Source organism: Drosophila rhopaloa, unplaced genomic scaffold (assembly GCF_018152115.1).
Source record: "Drosophila rhopaloa isolate 14029-0021.01 unplaced genomic scaffold, ASM1815211v1 contig_178, whole genome shotgun sequence".
Lineage (NCBI taxonomy): Eukaryota > Metazoa > Arthropoda > Insecta > Diptera > Drosophilidae > Drosophila > Drosophila rhopaloa.
Window position 1 is genome coordinate 2275110 of NW_025335059.1, and position 22169 is coordinate 2297278.

At 38.7% G+C, this 22169-nt stretch overlaps 1 protein-coding gene across 2 annotated transcripts in view; it reads right to left on the reverse strand.

Moving 5' to 3' along the window:
- The window catches only part of LOC108037392, a 49997-nt gene that overhangs the window by 20382 nt on the left and 7446 nt on the right, over positions 1-22169 (reverse strand). The window contains exons 1-2 of one of the 2 annotated variants that reach the window (XM_044458878.1): positions 9944-10014; positions 9121-9831 (exon numbers count right to left, since the gene is read on the reverse strand). In XM_044458878.1, coding sequence (XP_044314813.1) covers positions 9121-9298 — 178 coding nt within the window. In that variant the 5' untranslated portion in view covers positions 9299-9831; positions 9944-10014. Of the gene's footprint in view, positions 1-9120; positions 9832-9943; positions 10015-22169 lie in introns of those variants that run through there. The other variant, XM_044458877.1, reaches the window with a different exon arrangement.

Sequence of the window (22169 nt, forward strand, 5' to 3'; positions counted from 1 at the left end):
GAATGCTGATTATGAAAACGCAAACCATAATTTGTTATGTGTTATGGCTGGTAAATGAGCCGTTGGGTCGGGGGCGTGGATTTGATTTGGATTTCACAATTTTCATTTACTAATTGCTTAATGATTAAATTCAATTACGAATGACAATTTAATTATGTGTCGGTTAATCAAATATCCAATCAAATGGTTATACAAAAAATGAAATAACTCAAATTACATGGTTTTTATACGGTTGGTAATATGAGTTTAAAGGCCTTAATTAACATCACAAGCTTTTAATTGATTACTAGTCAGCTTGTTCTTTTGACCGCTCAGTAAATGTATATATGTTTTTTACAATTTGTTTACTTTTGTAAATTATTTGCAATGATAAACTATTTCCCAAAAGATTAAAATACATGCGCACTTGTATTACAATTAATTTCATGGCCCCACCCACTACATAATATAAGTTTAATTTACGTTCGCTACATATATATTCCATTAAATCTAACATTTTTATAAGCTTTAATTAAGAGCAAAATCATTTTATTGATTTCACTTCGCTTGTCCTTTTTACCACTCAATAATGTACATTTTTAAGGGCTTTCTTTGCCACGCGGCAGTGGTTTATAAAAAACAAAATCCAGACAAACTCACACCACCCCCAAAGAACACAAGACAAAAAAATAAAACGAGGAAAAAACACTCCAGTCTGCTTTCTGCAAACAGACATTGGACAGGGTAAACAATAGGAATATATGCGATAAATGAAAAAATAATAACAAACATTAATCCGAGTGTTGCCAGCTCGAGTGGATGATGGCGATGATGATGTGCCGAAACGCCGTCCTTTAACCCCGGTGTCGGGGTTATCCTTGCACTGCTCGAGCACTGGCACTCCTTGGTCTCGAGATAGTCTTTCGTTATCCTCCGCTTTGCACAGAAGCGCTAAGCAAATAAAACAAAAAGGATAACTGAGCAAATACCGTGCAGACAACTTGGTGCAAAGGGGTGCTTGGGCAAACAGTCACTGCTGAAAACATAAATATGCATGTGAGGGCGTTTGTGTTTTTATTTTCAAACTGGTGACATTGCAGTGCACAGAAGTCGCCTAGTTGCTTAGTTGGATGTAACTCTCCCCCTGCTCTCCAATTCGCCAATTTTCATTTGCTCTATTCCTTAAGCTCATAAAAAAACACTGCAATTACTCAGGGTACTTAAAAAAATGTACATAGGCTAAGTTATTTTGCAGCCGATCAATTTCTCTATTTCGATTTTTAAATGTTCAACAGTGTTGCAGATGAAAATTTGTTTTAAAATTGAAATTTAATGTTTGAAGAAAACAATTAAATAAGATAACTATTGCACAAAATATATTTCAAATTTAATAAAGTAATTTTTAAAGTATTTTTAGACTTTTAATCTTTTTTTGTATTAACAGAATATGACTTTAATATCAACGCTATCTTTTGTTCTCGGACTAAGAATCCTTTTTTCTCAGTGCACCTATCCACATCTGCTGGGGTCGTATTTATTTAGTTTGTTTTCAGCTTCTTTGGCCCAGCTCACTTGGCGTATACGTAATGTCGGAATGCCGAAGACTGCGAAAACGACTCAATTGACGCTGGGCAGCAAACATTTTGTTATCTCGGCACCAGCATCGATGCCGAATGGATTTTTAGTTCAGCAAGTTTTTCGCTTTTTTTTTTTGCGCCTACCCTACTGCGTTTTGTGTGTGCACGCCGACTGTGTTTCCTTCCCCCTACGAGTACATTTTTTTCCGGCGCTTTTCTTGTTCATTCAGTTTTTCCATTTGGCCCAGCCGGAGCGTCAAAGCGCTTATCTCGCATGCCGCATCGCGAACTGCTTGTAAATAGCATTCATGGCCTGACACTAATGGAACTTTTGACTGTTTGTGCTATCCGCTGCCCATTTCCATTCCCACACCGCCCATCCCCAGCCCCCATTACCATTCCCGCCGGCCAGGCCATTCCATTCCAATTGCCCGATTGCCCCTCATGTCCGCTGCAGGGACAGAACTTGGATGCCATTCATCGACTCCGCTATGAATCGCTTTACTCGAAGCTCTATTCTGGTACCCTAAGTTCTGCTTTCGGGTATACGGATTAGAAAAATCAATATTTGAAACCTTTAATAATTTTCAAACTCAAATTATTTTACTTTTTTTTGCTTTAAAACGTTTTATAAGTTTCAACTTTACTAGAACTAATATTTTATTGTAACTTTAAAGCTTATTTAAAAATGTTGTATTGTCTTTCCTTTCTATTAAAGCATATATTAAATAATATTTTATTGTACATTATTTTTTTTATTTTGTATCATTTAAAATTAAAAGGTATCACAAATTCGATAGTTTCTCATACAAATTTTTAGAAATAAAAATAGTTTTTCTTCTGTTTTATGGTAACGCGAATTCACGCAACTTCGTTTGGTTTTTTCAAAGCCTTTTTCTTTCATATTTCCGTTTTTTCTTGTTGTTTTTTCATATTTCGCTGCTGGTATCAATTTTGCGAGCCAACAGTTTGTCGGTCCTTTCAACAAGTCGTTTGTTAGCTTTTTTTTATTGTGAAAATGGAACAAATATAAATTTGAAACAAGAAAGGAAAGCAAACTTCGGGCGGAGCCGAAGTTGATATACCCTTGCAGAATATTCTGTAAATTATATTCTTCAAAATTATTCATATATTCTTAATACTCATAAAAAGTCCTAACTTCCTAACTTTAAAAACACCAAAGTTATGGCATTTCCAATCGTTCAGTTATATGGCATCTATAGGATATAGTCGGCCGATCCTTATGAAATTTGGTAGGTCGGATTGATTGGCCAAAAATAAAACCCATAGAAAATCCCAACTTGATAACTTTACAAACACCAAAGTTATGGCATTTCCGATCAATCAATTATATGGCGGCTATAGGATATAGTCGTCCGATCCTTATGAAATTCGGTAGGTCGGATTAATTGGCCAAAAATAAAACTCATAGAAAATCCCAACTTCCTAACTTTAAAAACACCAAAGTTATGGCATTTCCGATCGTTCAGTTATATGGCAGCTATATGATATAGTGGCCCGATCCGGCTCGTTCCGACTTATATACTACCTGCAATAGAAAGACAACTTTTGGGAAAGTTTCAAGCAGATAGCTTTAAAACTGAGGGACTAGTTTGCGTAGAAACGGACGGACGGACAGACGGACAGACGGACGGACAGACGGACAGACGGACAGACGGACGGACAGACGGACATGGCTAGATCGACTCTCCTGGTGATGCTGATCAAGAATATATATACTTTATAGGGTCGGAAATGTCTCCTTCACTGCGTTGCAAACTTTTGACTGAAATTATAATACCCTCTGCAAGGGTATAAAAAAAGCAATCACCTGCCGTGTCTAGCGGTCAAAAGCTTTTGATTCTGACTGGATATCTCTTGATATACATATCTATATAAAACTCAAAAGTCCGCTAATTAGCAGTCACTGCTCAATATTTGACAAACGCAATTTCGATTTCACGCAAACTCAACACTTTCCACTCGAGTAAAAGTAATAATGAATTTCCCCCCAACCAAAAGTTAGGAGTCAACATTCTGTTTGGTTAGAAAATTAATCCAAACGCTGTTTTAAATGCAATTTCCAATTGCAAAAGGGTCGGTGTGGGAAAATCCGGGAAAAGCGGGACAGCACGCGATAAGCGACAATGGCATTCGGAAATTTCATTTTAGGTAACTAGATCTCTCGGCGCAGTCACACAAATGTGGTGTCAATGGGTTATGTGGCAAGTTCGCGGGTGAACTGTATCCATTTCGTTTTATGTTTACAATTTGGCATGGTTTTTGTGCCTTCTGATTTATGCATAAATTGATGTTACTAGTTGTTTGTTTGCCTGTTTGTTTTTTCTCTCTGGCAAAAGCACATTTGCCATGGACATCCTGTCCGTTTTTCCCGTTTCCCCGACTCTCCATTTCGCCATTTCCATCCACCAATTCTCTCTGGTTTTTGGTCATGCCAGAGATTCAGTGGCAAAAACATTCATAATTTTAATTAAGTCATAGAAACGTGCTGCACACAAAACGTAGATATATTACACTGTGGAAAATTAGCTATTTGAAATCAGAAATAACTATACCAAGCTCTTGATTTAAGAGTACAAACATATTGTTGGAATATTGCGACAATCAACAAATTACAAATACATTTTAAAAGCAATTCAATATATTTAAGGAAGATAATGTATTCGTATAAAATTAAAAAAAATTAATTTTTGGTGAAAATTCCCTGGACTTTCTATCTTTTTTGTTCAGTGCACGCAGCCAGTACGTTTAACTTTTGTGTGAGAGTTTTCCCGCCAGCCGGCGGCCGTGGGTTTTTGTTTTGTTTCGAGTTGTATTTGGTTACGATGCTCACAAAATTGCACTTGAAATTTATCCCCGAGCCTTATTAGTTATTTACGCAGCAGGCGCATTCTCCGTAATGTGTGAGTGTTTGCTTTTTATGTGTGAATGGGTCTGTGCAAAGGACCCGACGGCCAGAAACCGCCCACCACCCACCGGCCCACGAGGACCCCGCCCACCTCCTCAACGCCCATTGCAGATTTATAGCCTGCAGCAGTTTTTAGTGTTTTCCCTTTGTTTTACCCTACGTTTTGTTTATTTGGTTTTGCAATTGTTAAAAGTTTATGTCGTTTTTGTTGCGGCTGTTGCATTTCGCACACACAGTTTCCACTTGGACCCTGCAAACAACAAGTTTTTGTTATTTGGGGGAGTGGCCCTGCCAGAAATACCTAGAAAACTGAAAGGAAAATAGAATAAGCCAAACAAACTGAAACAAAACTGTGGTATTTTTGGGTGTACCATTTGCGATTTTGTCGCCGTGATTTGTTCCAGTTATTTTTTGGCAACGTTGCTTAATTAAACGTGAACTATTGCCAGATGGAGTTTAAATATCGGCAAATTTCATTTTGCCTGAGTTGGCAGAAATTGGCAGATAAATTCGGACAAGTGAATTCAAATATTTTAGCTTGTACTTGGAATAATAAACATAAATAATTAAGAATAATGGTACAAATGTGAGCAGTTTTGCTTTTATTTGAAAAACAAGTTCTTCTATTTAAAATTTCGTAATTTACTAAAATACTCCAATTTAATTTGTAATAATCGCATCAGACTCTGTTCAAAGCTCTCCCCTTTTGAAGTTTCCCAAACTTCTACATTAATACCAATTTGCACTTGTCAATCAAGGCAATGCTGCGCAACCAGGGACCTACAAAACTTCTAATGGGCCTAATTATTTCAACTATTTAGCCAAATACACAGACACAACAGCCAAGTCTTGCCATGGATCGGGGGAAATGGGGGAAAAGCATTCCAATGCTTGCCAAATTTTGCTAATGATAAATAAATTATGCGACAGCAGCCGCAGAAAATGCCAAGCCACCTAGCACCACCCCAAGAACCACAAGCAGAAAACAAATAAACTCACTTCGCAATGCCAAAAGATAAGTATACGCCCCGTGGTCCCTGGACCCAGTCCTTAGGACATTAAAGCCTCGGGGGGTGGGTGAATGGTATCGCATTACCGAAGGCAAGCGCACATGCGTTAATAAACAAAATCTGTTGCTAATGTACAAAATAAGTTAATTATGGCAACGCAAATGCGAAAATGCGAAATTCTCTGATGGTGGCGACAACTTTTGCAGCTTTTCGAAAACTCCCTCCGACACTCTGGTTTTTTGGGGCTATATTTTAGGGTTTGGGGATCGTGGGGACATAGTAAGAGGTGCACTTTTCCTGCACTCTGCTTTGTTCTTTGTGCGCGATAATTGCGTTTTATAGCTGTGGCAAGCAAACAAATAAACAAGCGGGCCAAAACAGACGAAATCGGAATGGGAATGCGTATATGCATACTGTGCTGGCATGTTAGCAGGCACGCAACCGAAACAAATAATTACAAATTGCATTAATAATATACAAACACGACGCGGCAGGCTTAGAACTGCCCTGCAAAACCAAAAACCCCGCGATTCGATTTACCTTTTGGCAATTTTTGCGTGACTAGCAAAATTTGCTTGGTGGCCGCAAATTTTGAACCAGCCACGCCCACTCTTATGCCACTGACATTTTCACAAGCGCGGAACCGCGGGAAATTTACATATTTTATTTGTAATTTGTTTGCTGCCTGTCAATATTATTTTGCAATTAATATTTCAATGATAAAATTGGTGCATTTGTGGGGAGTTTTTCGATGTGGTAATACAATCTGCTTGAACACTACAAAAACTCTCCAAATATTCAATGGTATAAATAGTTGAAATCGTTTCAAATACTAATAGAGATAAAACTGTAGATTATTATTTTTGAAAATTCGTTTGGTTTTTAAAAATTTTCAGAAATTAACTTTTTAAGGTTTATGCAAAGTTGTCAACATATTTTGTTTTGTTTAAAAGGTATTGTGCTTTAATTTTTATATCGATACTGTATATATTATTTTATCTCCTGTTATTATCATGAAATTTATATCTTATTAGGTATTTTATAGTCCACAAAAATTTTAATTTCCATTGTCAGCGAATCGATTTATCCAGTAAATTGTTGTATTTTCATTTGATGCATTCAACTGAGCTGAAATTATATTTGGATTGCATTTTGTTATTAGTGAGCAAATGGCGAAATTGATTACAAATGTCCATCGGTATGATGCCAGCAGCGTGCTTATGGGATTTATGGTATTTTTTGTTCCTGATTATTATGCACTTTCGGTGGAACATAAATTGGTGGAATCGAGTTTACACAGTCGGCGAACCATGAAAGCCCAAACCCGTTCCCGGTCCCCGGAAAAATCAAATAAAATTTATTACTAATCCGCACAGCTTTCAATGCACTGATTTATAGCCGCACTTCTTTAGGGAATGGTTATGGCCTGCAGTCCGTCGTACATCAGAACAATAGATGCCCGTTTAGGGCTCTAATTCACTCTTACTAATACACCACTTTACCGCCAACTCCAACCCATTAACCCTATCCATTAGCGCCGCAGCCTCCATTTAATAGAGGCTGGTGCCTCAGATTTTCGTTCTGCTGATGCTGATGCACTTCCCCGCCAAACTTGACAATTTCGTTAACAGAAGAACACTGCATTTGGAGTGAAAAATACCTATGGCCTCGTACTTCATAGAATGCCGAGTCGCGGGGCTTAAATCCCTGTTCCGACTCCCATAAAATTCTCACCCCCTATTCAGCAAATGCCGATATATGCTCTCGAATTGGAGATGAGTAATTTTAGACCCTATTTCCAAATTGAAAAAAATGGAGGGGAAACATTTTGCTACTGTTCACAATAAAGTGGTTTTTCATTAACATTTTGCCTTAAAATTCAGATCATAATATATACGAAAAATTGTATAAATTAAAAATATTTTATTTTTGCTCATAAATTTGTAAGGCTATGACTATCAAATATGCCAGTGATTACTGAATTATAGTGCATAATATATATAAAGATCACTTTCAAGTATTGTAATATATTCCTAAGAACATTTAATATTAAGCCCAAATTTATTATACATTTTTTAGCTATTCTCGAGCACTTTTTTATATGCAGTTGACTTTTAAAACCTAAAACGGTTGCACTGGCTGCAATCGAGGCAATGTCCCTATTGAAATGCGCTGCTTAAGCTGTTCATTAGCAGCGAAGTAATGGAGCAACAGCCTGACACAGATTTGCTTTGGCAAGTGCGGATTGCCCCTCAATTCGATTCTATTCCATTCCGTTCGGTTCGATTCCGGGCGCCAAATTGTTCAGTTTTGTGGCCATGGCGACACGGCATCCAGGGTCATTAAAAACTTTTTACAAGCATTCAGCATCAGCATTAGCGCCGCTCGAAAGTGGAGTGTGTGTGCGGGATCTGATTCCTCTGCTGATTGTCATTGACAGCCAGTCGAGTGGATCCCTGGCCACCTCATCCCGGACCGAACCCCTTTTTGTGTGGCAGGGCGACACCTCGACACCGCTTAGAACGCGACTCGTACTGCCTGTCAATCCCTTTTATTGCCCAGCACTCTCCACTTCCCACTCGCCAGATCTTTGCCACTTCGTCAATCAATTGCCGGCTGTGTATCTGCCCCTTTTATTTGTATTTTATTATGCCAAAGTGTTGTTTCGAATGTCATTTCAAGTATCGATTGTTTGTATCTGCACTGAGAAAACAAACACTCCGGAAAGCATAACACTTGACAAACATGAGCACTTTTAGTTGCGAAAACCACTAATTAATGTAAAGTAAAATATAAAAAATATATAAATAAAATATACGATCGACTAAAATAACAAAAAAAATGATTCTAGTGTTTGTTCTTTAGAATATACATTGGTCAATAAATATATTAAAATACCAAATATGTAGTATTGAATTTGTTTTGTGTATATCTATGCTAGAGTATGTGTTTTCGGTACTCTTTTAATTTCGAACCAAAGTGACATTGGGCAACACATTCGGAGTTAGAGTCACATGCGGAGCACTTAATTGAGCAGCCGCAGCGTCGAACTTGGCAAAAAAAGAAAGTGGGGCAGTCAATTGAGTTAGGGTTCGAGTGTGGTTGACACTGTTCCTGCCTTCCAGATGCTGAGATACCACTTGAAAAGGGATGACAGCCCGGGGAGAGGGGGGCTGACTGGGAAGTCCGACAAATACTTCATTAAATTGAACAAATGAAACTCCTAAAGTGCGCTTCAATGGCCTCGAATTTGTTAGTTCGGAAAATAGTTAGGATGCTGTGAAGATGTTGTCCTAAGATTTATTGAAAACATTTGGAGAATATGCGTGTCTAAAATTTTTAAATAACTTATGAATATATAAATGAGATGAAAAAACGTTTATTGAAGACTTTTCATACCTTTTGCAGCTTTTTGATTATACTTAATGAAAGCAGTTATGTTTAAAATTTATTTATAAAATATATTCCAAATAATATCTATATATCTGCTGACACAATTTGTAAAGCTCTTTTCGTGATGAAGCAATACTTATTTGATAGCTGTTCAACTCGGGTCTTTGATGTGTTCCGATTGGTAAACATTATCATTGGCATTATAAGTAGTCTAAACAAATTCTGGACTCACCCATGCTCAATAGAAGAACGGCGAGGAGCAGAAGCAGGAATCTGGTGGGGAAAGTCCGGTAGTCTGATTTTCTCCGACTCTGCCGATGTCCCGTGTCCGTGGCCCTTTGGTGTCCCATTTTGTGGATTTCGCTCAAGTCGCCGTCTGACAAATCTCCGCAAACTTGCAGCTCCAGCATTTCAATGGCCAAGTACTATTACTCCGCTTGTCGAGCAAATGTCTTGCATTTGCGGCGAAGACAATTTAATAAACACTTCAACGCCACAAGCCGCACTGTCTGTTCTGTGTGATTTTTTGGGGGAGTGAGGGATTGGGGATGGGACGGAGTTTTGCAAATTATTAATGCACGACTGGCAGCAGTTTGGTTTTATTTGCGTTTGGTAAATTTGCCCATAAACAGAATGTCTGCGCTGCTTTGGATAAATTGCGCTAATAAGCAGGCGGATAATTAATTATTTGCGCGCGCCGAAGTTTTTCACTTTCACTCAAGCTTGCTTTCGATTGGCACTCCACGAATTTGCACATTTTGCTGATTGTTTATACATTTCGATTTCCGCCCGTTAATTGTGGATCGTCCACGATGTTTTTCCTCTGGTCTAGATTTGTGTTTCTTTGATTTTAGACGGCATCCATTTGGTATCTGGCCGCTACTTCACTTCGCGCACTCATAAATGGCCCTTGTGTCCAGCTGTTTAATTCCCCGGAAGTGCTCTGCAAAGCGGAATGAACAACAAACAAACTTTAGTTATTGTGTAATTAAATAGAGCAGCCGTTTCTCCCACGACCGCAAGTATTTGGTATGTAAACAAAGCGAAAACCGAACCGAATCCCTAAGATTTCACGGGAGCGACAATCCGCGCCTACGACAAGTTGACAGTCGACTGAGGAGTTATCAGGACGGTCCCCCAGAAAACACCCCAAAAGACATGAAGACGTGGTGTGTCGTAGCCGGCTGCGGCGCAGCGTTAGCATTTCCAAAATTAGCACGCTGGAAGGCCGGAGGCAGCATGTTGCTGGAACCGCAGCAACATGTTGCCGGTGGCAGCTAGCGAAACATCAAAATTTTCCAGGGAAAACAAATAGTAAATAACAAATGTTTTTATTTTAATCTCTATCAATTCAATTTTAATCTCGATTTTATTTACTCAACAACAATTTGACTAATGAAACTGATATTTTTCAAATTTTATAATCAAATATATATCTTAAAATGTTTTTAATATTTGATTGATCCATTAAATTACCAATAAATATAAATTTATTTAGGACCTACCATAGGTCAATTTAATTTTGTATGGATTTTTCTTACTGTGCACAGGCAAAGCCAATATAAAAATGATAAACAATAACAAATCATCTAAAACAAAACCCGAAATGCAAACAAACCAAAAAGCTGAGTTTAATTTAACGAGAACAAAGTGAGTTCTTTGTGAGTTGTGTTTTTTGTTCCTGCTAATGAGGCTGTGCACAAGTGGCAGGCCCTTCAGCCTCATGTGCACAATAAATGTGAGCTTAACCCTTTCAGGGCGACTGGAGGATGCGGCCACTTAACCCGTTACTGCTACTGTTTGCCCTCCGCCCTGCGGTCGCTGCTCCGGCGTTTTGTTTATTTAAGTTGCAATTACTTTTCGCCACCCCCCATGCAACAAATTCTCCGCCTTCCATTGCTCGGTGTTTTGTAAGACTTTGGGGGGAGTTGGCAATGGGTGGGGTGTGAAGGTTGCCCCTGCATAAAGGAAAACACAACTAGATCCACTCAAGTGCAATGACATCATGGCAAGCATTCATAATGCTCATTAGCCGACCCCTTTTGCCCCCTGCCTTTATCCACCCGGTGGCCATGTCAAAATGCCATTTTTATGTGGCACACGCGCTGCACAGTTTCTGGCAGCTTATCGATGCTGCCTCCATTTCCATTCCAACTTCTAGTGAACACTTAAAAAAAAGAGTTAAAACTATCTACTCAAAAGAAAATAAATCGAAAAAAAATAATTTAAATAAATTGAATAATAACACCGTGTTACAAAACTTAAACTTTACTTTTCTACCCTAAAGGTACATTTATACTAGATTTCTGTGTAAAGATTTTTATTCTAATAGAAAATAAAGAACACACTATTCAAAAAATATTTGTATGATGTTCTCCTATTAGGTAAAACCTTTTAGTTTAAGCCTTTTTCTATCCTTAATTGTGCAAGGAAAAAAATTTGCCCAACAGTAATAGGGTGTTATTTCAGTCAGGTAATTCCTATTATTTAAAAAAGGAAATTATTAAAAAAAAAAAAAAAAAAAAAAAATATATTTTTTTTTTTTAAAAAAAAAAAAAAAAAAAAAAATAAAAAATTATAAAAAAATAAAAAAAAAAAAAAAAAAAAATTATATTAAAAAAAAAAAAAAAAAAAAAAAAAAAAAAAAAAAAATAAAAATAAAAATTAATTTTTTTTGAGTGTGCACCTACTCGCCACTTGGTTTTTATGGCCGGCATGCAGCACACCTCGATTAATGCATATATATGGAAGAGTAGGGCCCGAATAGAGCTATGCGGAGCTATATGCCACAACAACATGCCCATGCACTTAGCAGTTTTATTGTATTGTATGTCTCCATGTCGGGGCGACTTCCACTTCTACTTCTACTTCCACTTTCACGGCAACCCCTTGACAAACGCAACACGTGCGATTTGAGAATTTTATAAAAGTGTTTATTGGCCTCCTCAAGATCGTGTTGTTGTCGCTGCTCCCCTCGGTCCCAATTTCTCCCCCTGAAATGGGAACACGCTGACATTGACGACGCTGACAAGTTTTTAGTGCTCCAATGAAAATTAAAACACATAAAAATGGCTGAGAAACCGCACAATTAAATGGGCGGGTTGGCAGATGGGCAGGATATTGGGGCGGTGAAGGAAGTAGAGTCCCCTGAACCATATGGGTGTGTATTATATTGTTATGTTGCCTCTACAGCGGGCTATAAACGGTTCGAGTACTCGGCATTTACGGCGTATTCAAGGTCGTCCACTCTAACATGTCTAAATTATCCATAGGGAGAAGCGATTAAAGAATTAATCTAGTTAATTGCCAGGGAAAGGTGCAACTTGGGATTAACAGAACGTTTGAAAATATAAAAAGCTATTGGGATTAAAAGATTAATGATTATTCCATTGGTTCCTTCTATAAAAGTCAGTAATTTAAATTAATTTAAGGGACCTTCCTAACTTTGAATATTTTACAATCGAAATCTTAATTGTAATTTGGAATTACTGATACATTTTCACATAACAAAATTCTTGGCAAGCAATTTTTGTATCTTGTCAACAAAGACTGCCACATTTCTAGTTCAAAGGAAACAGCTTTAATTAAAAAGGCAGGGAGATCGCACAGTATTGGGTCCTTGGCGAAGGCCACAAGCACCCCACTCATGAGCCCTTAATGGTTTTGTCTGTACATTTGAAAGTTTCAGCTCGTATCTGTGTCACATTTGCTGGCAGGTCTCATCTCATTGCCATTGCACATTGTTGCTCTGTTTAAAACAGTCACACACATGCATTCTAGCACCTTGTCAGTCCATTGTGGCAGACAATTTGGTATAGGTATTGCCACTGCTAGCACACGTTGACACCGCACCACAGAGAGTCCTGTCTACACGGCTGTCGTCCTCCGGAGCGCCGCCCTTTGTCAGACCGAAAAATGCAAATTTTCTTTGACATGGGCAAGTACAAGATAATAATTCTCTCACACATGCCAACTTGCGAGATGCACTTAAAAAAAAGTTGGTCAATCGTAAAAATAATACGGAAGTAGGTGTTAAACATTTCTAGAGCCGAAAAATATTACCTAGGAATAAGTATGATAGATTTTAGCCTGGACCTTAAATTTTTTTCTTTTATTTTTGTATATACTAATATGAAGCATTATTTTTGAAACTTAACTTAAGTTTTTAGTTCCGAAATTATTATGAAGTACTATATTAGCAGAAAATAAATTATACTAATATTGGAGGAAATTTTTTTGTTTAACAACTTTACATTTTGATTTCAGTGCTCTTAGTATTTTTCCCGTCGTAGAACTCTGACAATTTCCTGTTGCTGCCGAATGTGTTCAGCCTCTGTGGCAATTCATCAGTATCTTTGTCACACACGAAGTCTTGCAATTGAAATTTATGCGTTACCTTGGTGTCAATTAAAAGGGGCTTCTAATGCAGTTTAATTTGCACGGAACGGAGGACGCTTTTCGTTGAACACCCAATAGCCTGTGCCCATGCAGTCGCAGATGGTTGGCCAATGTAATAGTAATGGCCGTAACATGTAATTCAGAATGCTCCCCGCAGACACAAATGTATCTGGAAATACATCCTTGGAACGTTAATCGATTCGCCTGGCGGGCGAAAGAGCGATATCACTATGATTAGCGTTGCACAATTATACGCTGGCCGTAATCGAATGCAACTGCAGCTGCATCGCTTGTTTGCAAAACCGAATCTGAATCCGAATTAGACGGCAGTTGGACAATTGAACAATCGCAGGCGGAATGCAAATGTGAATTGTTCCGTCCATCAGTCCACATTTCGGCCCAATTGTGCACATGTTGGCCGCACATGGATCTTCCATCCGCCTTTGTTGTTTGCCTCAATAAATAAATTAACCATCAGGGATCAAAGCGGAAAAGCGGGAGTTATGGCAATAATGGCTATATGCAAATATGTTAATGTGTCATAAGGAGGGCAACATTTTTTAATTATGCACAGTTTTAATGGGTTTAATTGCAGTTAAAACGCTACAAAGTAGGCTTTAATGGAAAATGGTAAGCGGGCTGGAGTAACTGGAAATGAAAATGGTTAAAAAATTGAAAATGTTGGGCAAACAGCGGCGGATGTTCAGGTTGTGTTAAATGTTGATTTATGGCCAGGAAGAGCGGCGCACAATGCCTGACTGCGAATTAAATTTACATATTAATGCCGTAGCGAACTGAACTATCAAGAAGAACCAGTCTATTTAGTCGGGCTTCCTTTTCATCGCCATGAAGCACCACAAGAATTCCATCAACCAAGGGTCTCCCCCACAGCCGAACCTCTTCAAAACCGAATCAAACAAATTGGAACACGGAAAGAAAATATAAAAGAAGTTAATAAAACAAATGTTTAAGTTTTACATTTACAGTGCGTTGTAATTGTTTCTAATTCTATTAAATATATATATCTTATCTTTAGCATATAAACATGAATGTTCAAGGATAAAATTTGTTTTATCATACCGATGATAATTTGTAAATAAAAACACATTAAAAATCCAATTTTTACGTTTGATTTCTGATTATATTTTTCTCAGTGTACTATGGACTTGTTTACCCGGACACCGACTATTTTTGGACATTGTCTGCCATTTTGCATGGGAGGCATAATAATCATTGACCTTTTTATGGCTGCCTCACGCGCCTTTTAATAAATTGAAAGCGCTGAAAATGTTTACTTCCTTCAATTGAGGCCCCAACAAAAGGAAAAATCAATGTTCCAATAAGTCAGCGGCAATAACCATTCAAGATGTCGTCATTCCCCGCACTTTTCCGCTTTCCTCGGCTACGGCAGCTTTTGAGGAATTTTGAGTGAGGACCAATGGGAAAGATACAATTGAATTTCAGTGTTGGCAATTTAATTTCTTTTGTTGTCAGCGGCATAAACATTGATGGAAGTGCGATGGTGAGGTGGGCGGAAAACTGAGGGGACGGTTGGAGAAGGGGAGGCTGTGGCCACGCCCTCTCTTTATGTTACTGTTATTGTTGCTGGCATTTCGGTGACAGCAGGACAATGGCAAGAACACGCTGGGATATCCGGCATACAAAATTAAACAAACAATGACAAGACAAGAACTGGGCCGGGAAACTGCGTGCGAAGACAAGGAAAACTGACCCCGAAAGGTTAGAGAAAGTGGGGGAAAAGGGGCATCCCTGTGGATGGGGGCGTTGAGGGAGTGGGCGTGTCTGCAGCTGCCACTGCGGAAGTGTAAGACACAGCAGGCGCTGCAACAATGTGTACGCCACATAATGACACATGGACCAAAAGGGAAACGAAAGCCAAGCAAAAACCCAACTGAGCTCCAAGTAATATAAAAGCAATTTTCCCTTACACACACTTACACTCTGGGAAAAGAAAGTGGGGTGGTGGTGGACGAAAAGCGGGGCAAGGTCACGCCTTGTTGACCAAAATTTCACTACAAATGAGTACCTATTGTGGCTGCTGTTGACACAGTGCGAGTCCGAGACTCTGGGCCACAAGAACTCGGCTCAGTCTCACGGCAGAGTGCACAGAAATGAACTTGATTTTCTACTGGAAAAACTCAACGTCAACATCACGGAGAGAAATGCTTAGGCATATCAATTCAAATAACTTTATAATAATAATTAAATTTCCATATGTGAAACTAATTAGAAAATTAGCAATCAAATAAAATCGTTTGAAGTTTCTAAAGCCAATTTTAATGAAATTATATATACATTTTCATTTCGATGACGTTGGTCTCTAAAACTGTCTTATAGAATTTTAAAATTTGGTTTTGGTATATTTATTAACGATCTTCAGAGCTAAATACATTTAGGTTGGCCAATTATGATGGAATTTTTGTTTCAGTACACCTCAACCATTGTTATTCTCTGAAGGACGAAGGAGCAGTTGATGACCCGACTGGGGGGCGGTTGTAAAACAATTGTTGTCGCTCACTACACATTTCTGTGGCCGGGTCGCTTGACCCAATAAGCCCGGGGGCGGATCCTGTTCGCAACAAGCGGAGAGCAAGCAGAATGTACTGAAAAAGCAGGCAGAAAGCAAGCTGAATAGCCAGCCACTTCATGAACAACTGCACAGCAATCAAAAGCCAACGTGGGCTGGCGAATTCCTTCACCACCTGCACATGGTAGCCAGCAATATTATGCAAATGTGTTCCAATCAATCTAATCAGGATGCACAACCCCAATGAATATGTAAATAATTACGAGTCGAATATTTACATATCCCATGGATGAAGTAAAATCAAGTCAAATATATCGCAAATTCGGAGAAAACCCAGTGCGCACCTAAGCAGCCCACTCAACTGATTTTCCAGGAATCTCTTAATTTGGAACCAACTTAATCACTGGCTGTGGGAAATGGTCACATGGAAGTGATCTAGTTCCTTTGAAATTCAAACGTTTTTTTTAACCCGTCTATGTAATAGGATGTAAGTATCTAAAAGCCATGGAATAGCACAAAATAGACTGTGAAATTACTAATTTTAAAATACAAATTTTTAGAAATTACCTAGATAACAATAATTAAAGTGTCGAAGTGTATATTGGCTGAATTTATCTTAGTTTTGTTACCTCTAACCCTTGACCAAACGAACTTAGGCATCGATTTTGGGTCCTTGTCATGGAGAAGTCTAATGAGCGTCAGTCCGCCAAGTTTATGACTTTATGGGCCCACTTCCATCTGCGCGGCGTCGCCAACCGAACACTATATATACACAACAACAATGGCGCCATTAGCGTCGTCGTCAGTCTCCACTTTCTCCCCATTTCCCCCACTCCCCGCCCTTCCCCACGGACGGATGTTACGTTTCCGGGAAATTGTCGGAAATGGCATTTTCAAAACGAAGATTTTGTTAACCATCCCACCGACCGTCCACAGCCATACATAGATATAACGACCCAGATGATGATGATGACAAGCGGGCGATGGGGTGGCCAGTTCCCTAGGCCTCAACCAGCTGTTGTTTGAATAACTTTTGGCTCAGGTAGAGTCCTGACAGCAAATAACATTAACCAGAAACCACACAGAAAAAATAGTGTATTAATAGCTATCAATAATATTAAATATATAAATATTTAGCTCTAAAACCTTAACAATAAATGTTTTATTTGCAAAGTTAACGGGTTGCAACACCATTCGGTTTTAAAATCTATTACAAAGGAATCCAAAAGTATGCAACAATACATTTAAAAACCGGAAATAAAAAAAAATCATAATGAAAGACGGTGCTATTAATTTAACTTCTTACATTTATAGTATTGCAAAATGGTGGTGTTTTTTTTCTTAGTGCAAAAACAGAGGCAAACGTAATAGGAGGCTTTAAGTCTTGGACGGGAAATGGCAAAACTGAAGCGCTTAAGCGGCTTTAAGAAGTCTGACCTCCCTTTAGTCTGACCTCTGAACTGAGAGACCGACACTCAAATCTCGACACTTGGGCATCCACTTTTCGCCTAATGCAATCACAGCAGCCAATGGCGATGCAGTCCTGCTTTAAGTGCCAAAACACTTACTTAATGGAAATTACTTGAGAACCCTCCCCGCCACTCGACACGGCTCAGTACATCCATCGATAGGCGGAGGCTCGGGACTGAGGGTGAGCAATCTCGATGGGGGACTGTTACTGGGATCGGAATCAGAGTCGGTAGCCACTTGAGTGTGTCATGTCCGCACGATTTTTGCTAAAAATCATTTAACGGCTGTATGCCGGAAATGCTAGACATCCCCCAGTAACACAGCCAAACATCTTGGAGTGCCCCACAGCGCCAAAAATCGTTTTAAGTCAATAATTTGATTTGGAACCGAGAAATTCAATGGAAGCTTAAACAAGAGTTTGAACACTTCATCGCGCTTTTTGTATCAATGCTAAGAATCCTGACAATACCTATTATTTTAATAAGATTTTAAAATGAAACCCCAGTAACGTAAGTATTATTTTCTCCATCCATATTTTATCGTACTTTCAAGCCCCTTTCTAATGATTTCTAATATTTTAACATCAAAGATTTTTTAATACCAAAAGTTTCTAAAGTTTATTAGGTTTTAATTAGCTTTTTTATTGGCACAGATTTCTGTGACTCCTTTAAAAATTGTATTTAAAAATGAATAAGATTCATAATTTATATGTTGACAAACTTGATATGCTAGATCTTAATATAGAATCAAAAATAAATGATTGTTTGAAATGGAACATTTCCCGCAGTGTCGGCTAGCAGATGCGAAATTCTGCCAATTGATTGAAGCCAGAACACAGGACTGCTTAAATTTTTCACTTGCTCGTCGTCGCCACTAATGTCACCAGCACGTAATGCGAACGTGTAGAGCCCCAGCCCACTCCTTTTTGCCCATTTTCCCATTTTCCGCCCACTCTGCCAGCAAGTGTGCGTGTGTGCTTAGCAATTTCAAAATTGTTGTGTTCAATCAGAGACGTTTTGCCAGGGACTCAGACAAGCAGCGGCATCCCCACTCCAACTACCATCTATCTCATCGAATCGTCGTCATCAACATCTCTGGAGAAACAGGGAGAAATGCACGGAGAAAGTGAAACGCAGAGGGAGGTCACGTTATCGATGCTTGAGCTACAGCTTGTTGAACTGCGAGTCCGGCAGTTGATGTCCAAAGTTCAGATTGTCGGACTTTTGGTCTGTTTGCCATGCAATCGTGGGGCATGTTTGATGTTTATTGGAATCTGTGTCGGTAGCTCTGTAGTGGCTCGCATCCAAAAACGATCAAAGAGGCGACTTCGAAAAGTTTCCAAAGATAAAAGCATGTACTAGTTGAAAAAAATAAATTATCATACTTTGATTTTAGGTAATACTGACTTGAAAAAGAGACAAAAAATCATTTTCGCTTTAAATTCATTCATTAACCTACTGAGAAAAAAATTGACTTCAAAACTAAACATTTTTCTAATTTCAGAGGAAACTACAACTTACTTCTGTGTTACTTTTCTGTGAAGTAATCTATTTAAAATATTTCAAAACAAAGAAGCGAAAAATTATTAGCCCTAGTAATTGTACATTCATTGCCAACTTTTTATTCCCCTAAAGATTCAGTTTTTTCTGGCTCCTCACGAATTGCATTATGGTCAAACAACCATTAGTATATCATTTCAAAATATATGCACAACCCATTGACCTAAAAACACACTGACACAGAGTGAAATATACGCAAAGGTTACACGCAAAATGCATAAGAAAGCGCCAAAAACTTTGTGCATAAATAAAAATTGAGAAACTCGCAAAAGGATGGAAAACTGGGCAACAAAATTGTTTGAAAGGGGAGAAGGTCCCAGGTCAGGTCAAAGATAATAATAATAAAAAACCGCTCAAACATGTTGCCAAAAAAAAGGAATGAAAATACAAACAACAACAGCAATAACCTGAAAACAAAAGAAAAACATAAGAAAGTGCGAAAGAAGAAACTTGAAATCTTTCTTCTTGGCCGTTTTGAGAAATTTTTTATTTCATTTTGCGTAGAGTTGAGTGAGTTAGCGTTGGCATTTGTCAGTTGCTAGCTGTCAGCGCTCACTTCCTGCCACGCCCCTTTAGCCCCTTCTCCCACCATTTAGCCCCCCCCTCTTTTTGTCCTCTGTAACTTGCCGCAACTTTTAATAAACTTGGCAAGCATTTTTTCTTTCAACCATTTTGTTACGCTGGCTCAAAGGTTACGCACACACACCCACACCCACACTCAAAAAAGAAGCCCTCACCCTGATTTATATAGATACGTAAAATGGGGCAAAGGGAAAAAAAACTGCGGCACTGGAAAAGTTTTACAACCAAACTCAAATTGAAGCAGTTAAATGGCGTATTGTTTTGCAAAATACTTGACCAGGGAGTGAGAAGTTTTGACCAACAAATTGTCAAGTTTTATGCACGGCCATTTGGTGAGATTTCATTTTGATGTCTTGCCTCGGTTTTCATGTGATTTTTATTGCCTCCCTGCGCGTAAGCGACTTGATCAGGAATCACCAAATGGAAATGGCATCCTTAGGTTAGAACTCATAGAAAGCACGATGGTGGCTGTGACGATACCCGAAGGAAAGCCACATTATTATTGCTGCTGTTGCTGCGTTAGTCGCTAATTAGTGGCTGCTACAAACACAACGCCTCGCAAATTAGTGTTGCACGACTCTAGGCGCTGCAAGTGAAATATTTGCATTTGCGAAAGCAAGCCGCCAAGCTGTTGCAGACACATGCTCGTCAGCGTCTGCGTGTCCATCAAGAACGGCATATACACCCACAGGCAGACACATTTATTTACACCGAGAAAAATAATAGAAGTAAGAGTTTATTCAATAACAATGTATCATTTTACAGATATAAAATTAAAAAAAGAAATCAAAAACCATTATTAAAACAAAAGCCTTTTAAAAACGGGTGAAATAATTAAAGATATGTGTATAAGCAATTTATTTTTAAGCTTCTAGTTTCTGGGATACAAAATAAATATTTAAACAAAAATTGTTTTTTTGTTTTTTAAATCCGAAGAAGCTTTTGTATCTATTACACCGTTTACATTTCACATTTTCCTCTCAGTACTCTAATATGCTTCTGCTGATGGGGTGTTTTTGCTTTGGTGCGGTTTACACTGCCAAAACTTTCAAATAAGACCCGCCCGCCGTTGCAATTATGTTCAAAGTAGCATTACACCTATGTATGTACACTTTGGAAACATATAACGCAGGGAGCATATAAGCAACCCACCCCTTCAATTCGTAGTTCGTTGCACTAATTAAAGAAAATTCCTTCGCAAAACATCGAGGGATGTTGAAAGACTACGGTACCTATACGTAAACCACCTCAAGAATTGTTCAAAGACTTGAATAAATAGTTGCTGCGAATAATCTGTTTTGCCTTGCGGTTGCTGAAATAAAAGTACCATAGTTGAAAACAGACAACAAATACCGACAGAAAACTAAACCAAAATAAAGCAAAACCATCCAAGCTGGAGAACAGGCAGTCGACATGTCCTATTCATTATTCATACTTTCCATGCTGATTTATTTATAACATATTTAATTTGCCTCTGTCTGCGTCTCTGGAGGCCAGCTGTTGCTTTTATCTGGGCATAAATTAAAAAGGAGAGCAAATTTAATGAATTTTACATAAACCATGTAATTAAGCCTATTTTTATGTAGGTTGACTTTTTCGTAGATAAGGCAAACAATTTTGAAAAATAAACTTGCACAAATTGTTTGATTGTTACACCCCATTTAATACTACAAATACCTAAATATAATACACACACACTACTTAACCATTTATCAAAAATGTTCAAAGCTATAATCGCAACTTGTACTGATTCCGACTAACAATGTTATATTACAGCTGTCATTGACTACAAAATATTTTGAGTTTCCTGAGAAGGCTTATAAAAATGTCCTTAGCAACGGTCAATTACAGGGGTATTCCAACCCTGTAAGCTTTTTGCAATCTTTTTATATATATTTTCTTAAAAATGCTGACATTAGCATACATATTATATTTAATATGCAAAAGTATGTGCATATGTCTGGACGATGGCACTTTAATAAGCATCATCACCGCACCAGAGCCTTATTTAAATCTATTTCAGTTTTTCCAAGTGGGTTACCCACTTGCCTCCTGGAGGAATGTCTTTGATGTTCTTCGGGTCCATGTGGAATGGGGTTGTGGGTCAACGGAACTAGTGCCGAACTTTCGATGGAGGAGGGGTCTTTTTCAAGTACTGGAAACGACTGGTAGATGGGTCACAAGTTCAACACCCGTCGAAAGAATCAACTGCCGCCATTCAGCTGCTTGGCTTTCATTTAATAATTCACTTTCATTAGCGAGGAGTGAAATAAAACTGTACAACCGCAACTTAATGAGAGCACCACCCACTTTCCCAACACCCAACGCCCAACGCCCACCGCCCGCCGCCAATGTTTCATGCCGTGTGCCACGCCCCGCTCATTAAAAGTAACCAAACTGTTGGGGACCGCAAACCAGATGACGACAACAACAGAGCCGGCTGCAAATAGGGCCAACAACACGTGAAAAGCGGCCAAAAAGGCAGCCAGCGAGGAGTATCTCCACCGCCCACTCTGTATTTCGCAGGCTTCCTGTTCACGTTACAGCTATCAACGCTAATGACAAAAGCGCGCAAAGTTTGCATTTACTTGGAAAGTGAAAGGACACTAAACATGCCCACAGGGTGTGTCCGGCACAAGAAACACAAAAGAGCATAAAATTAGCAAGCGCTGTCGCCGCACTGCCCTGTTTATCCCCCTGGAGCGCGCAGGACTTTGTGTCCTT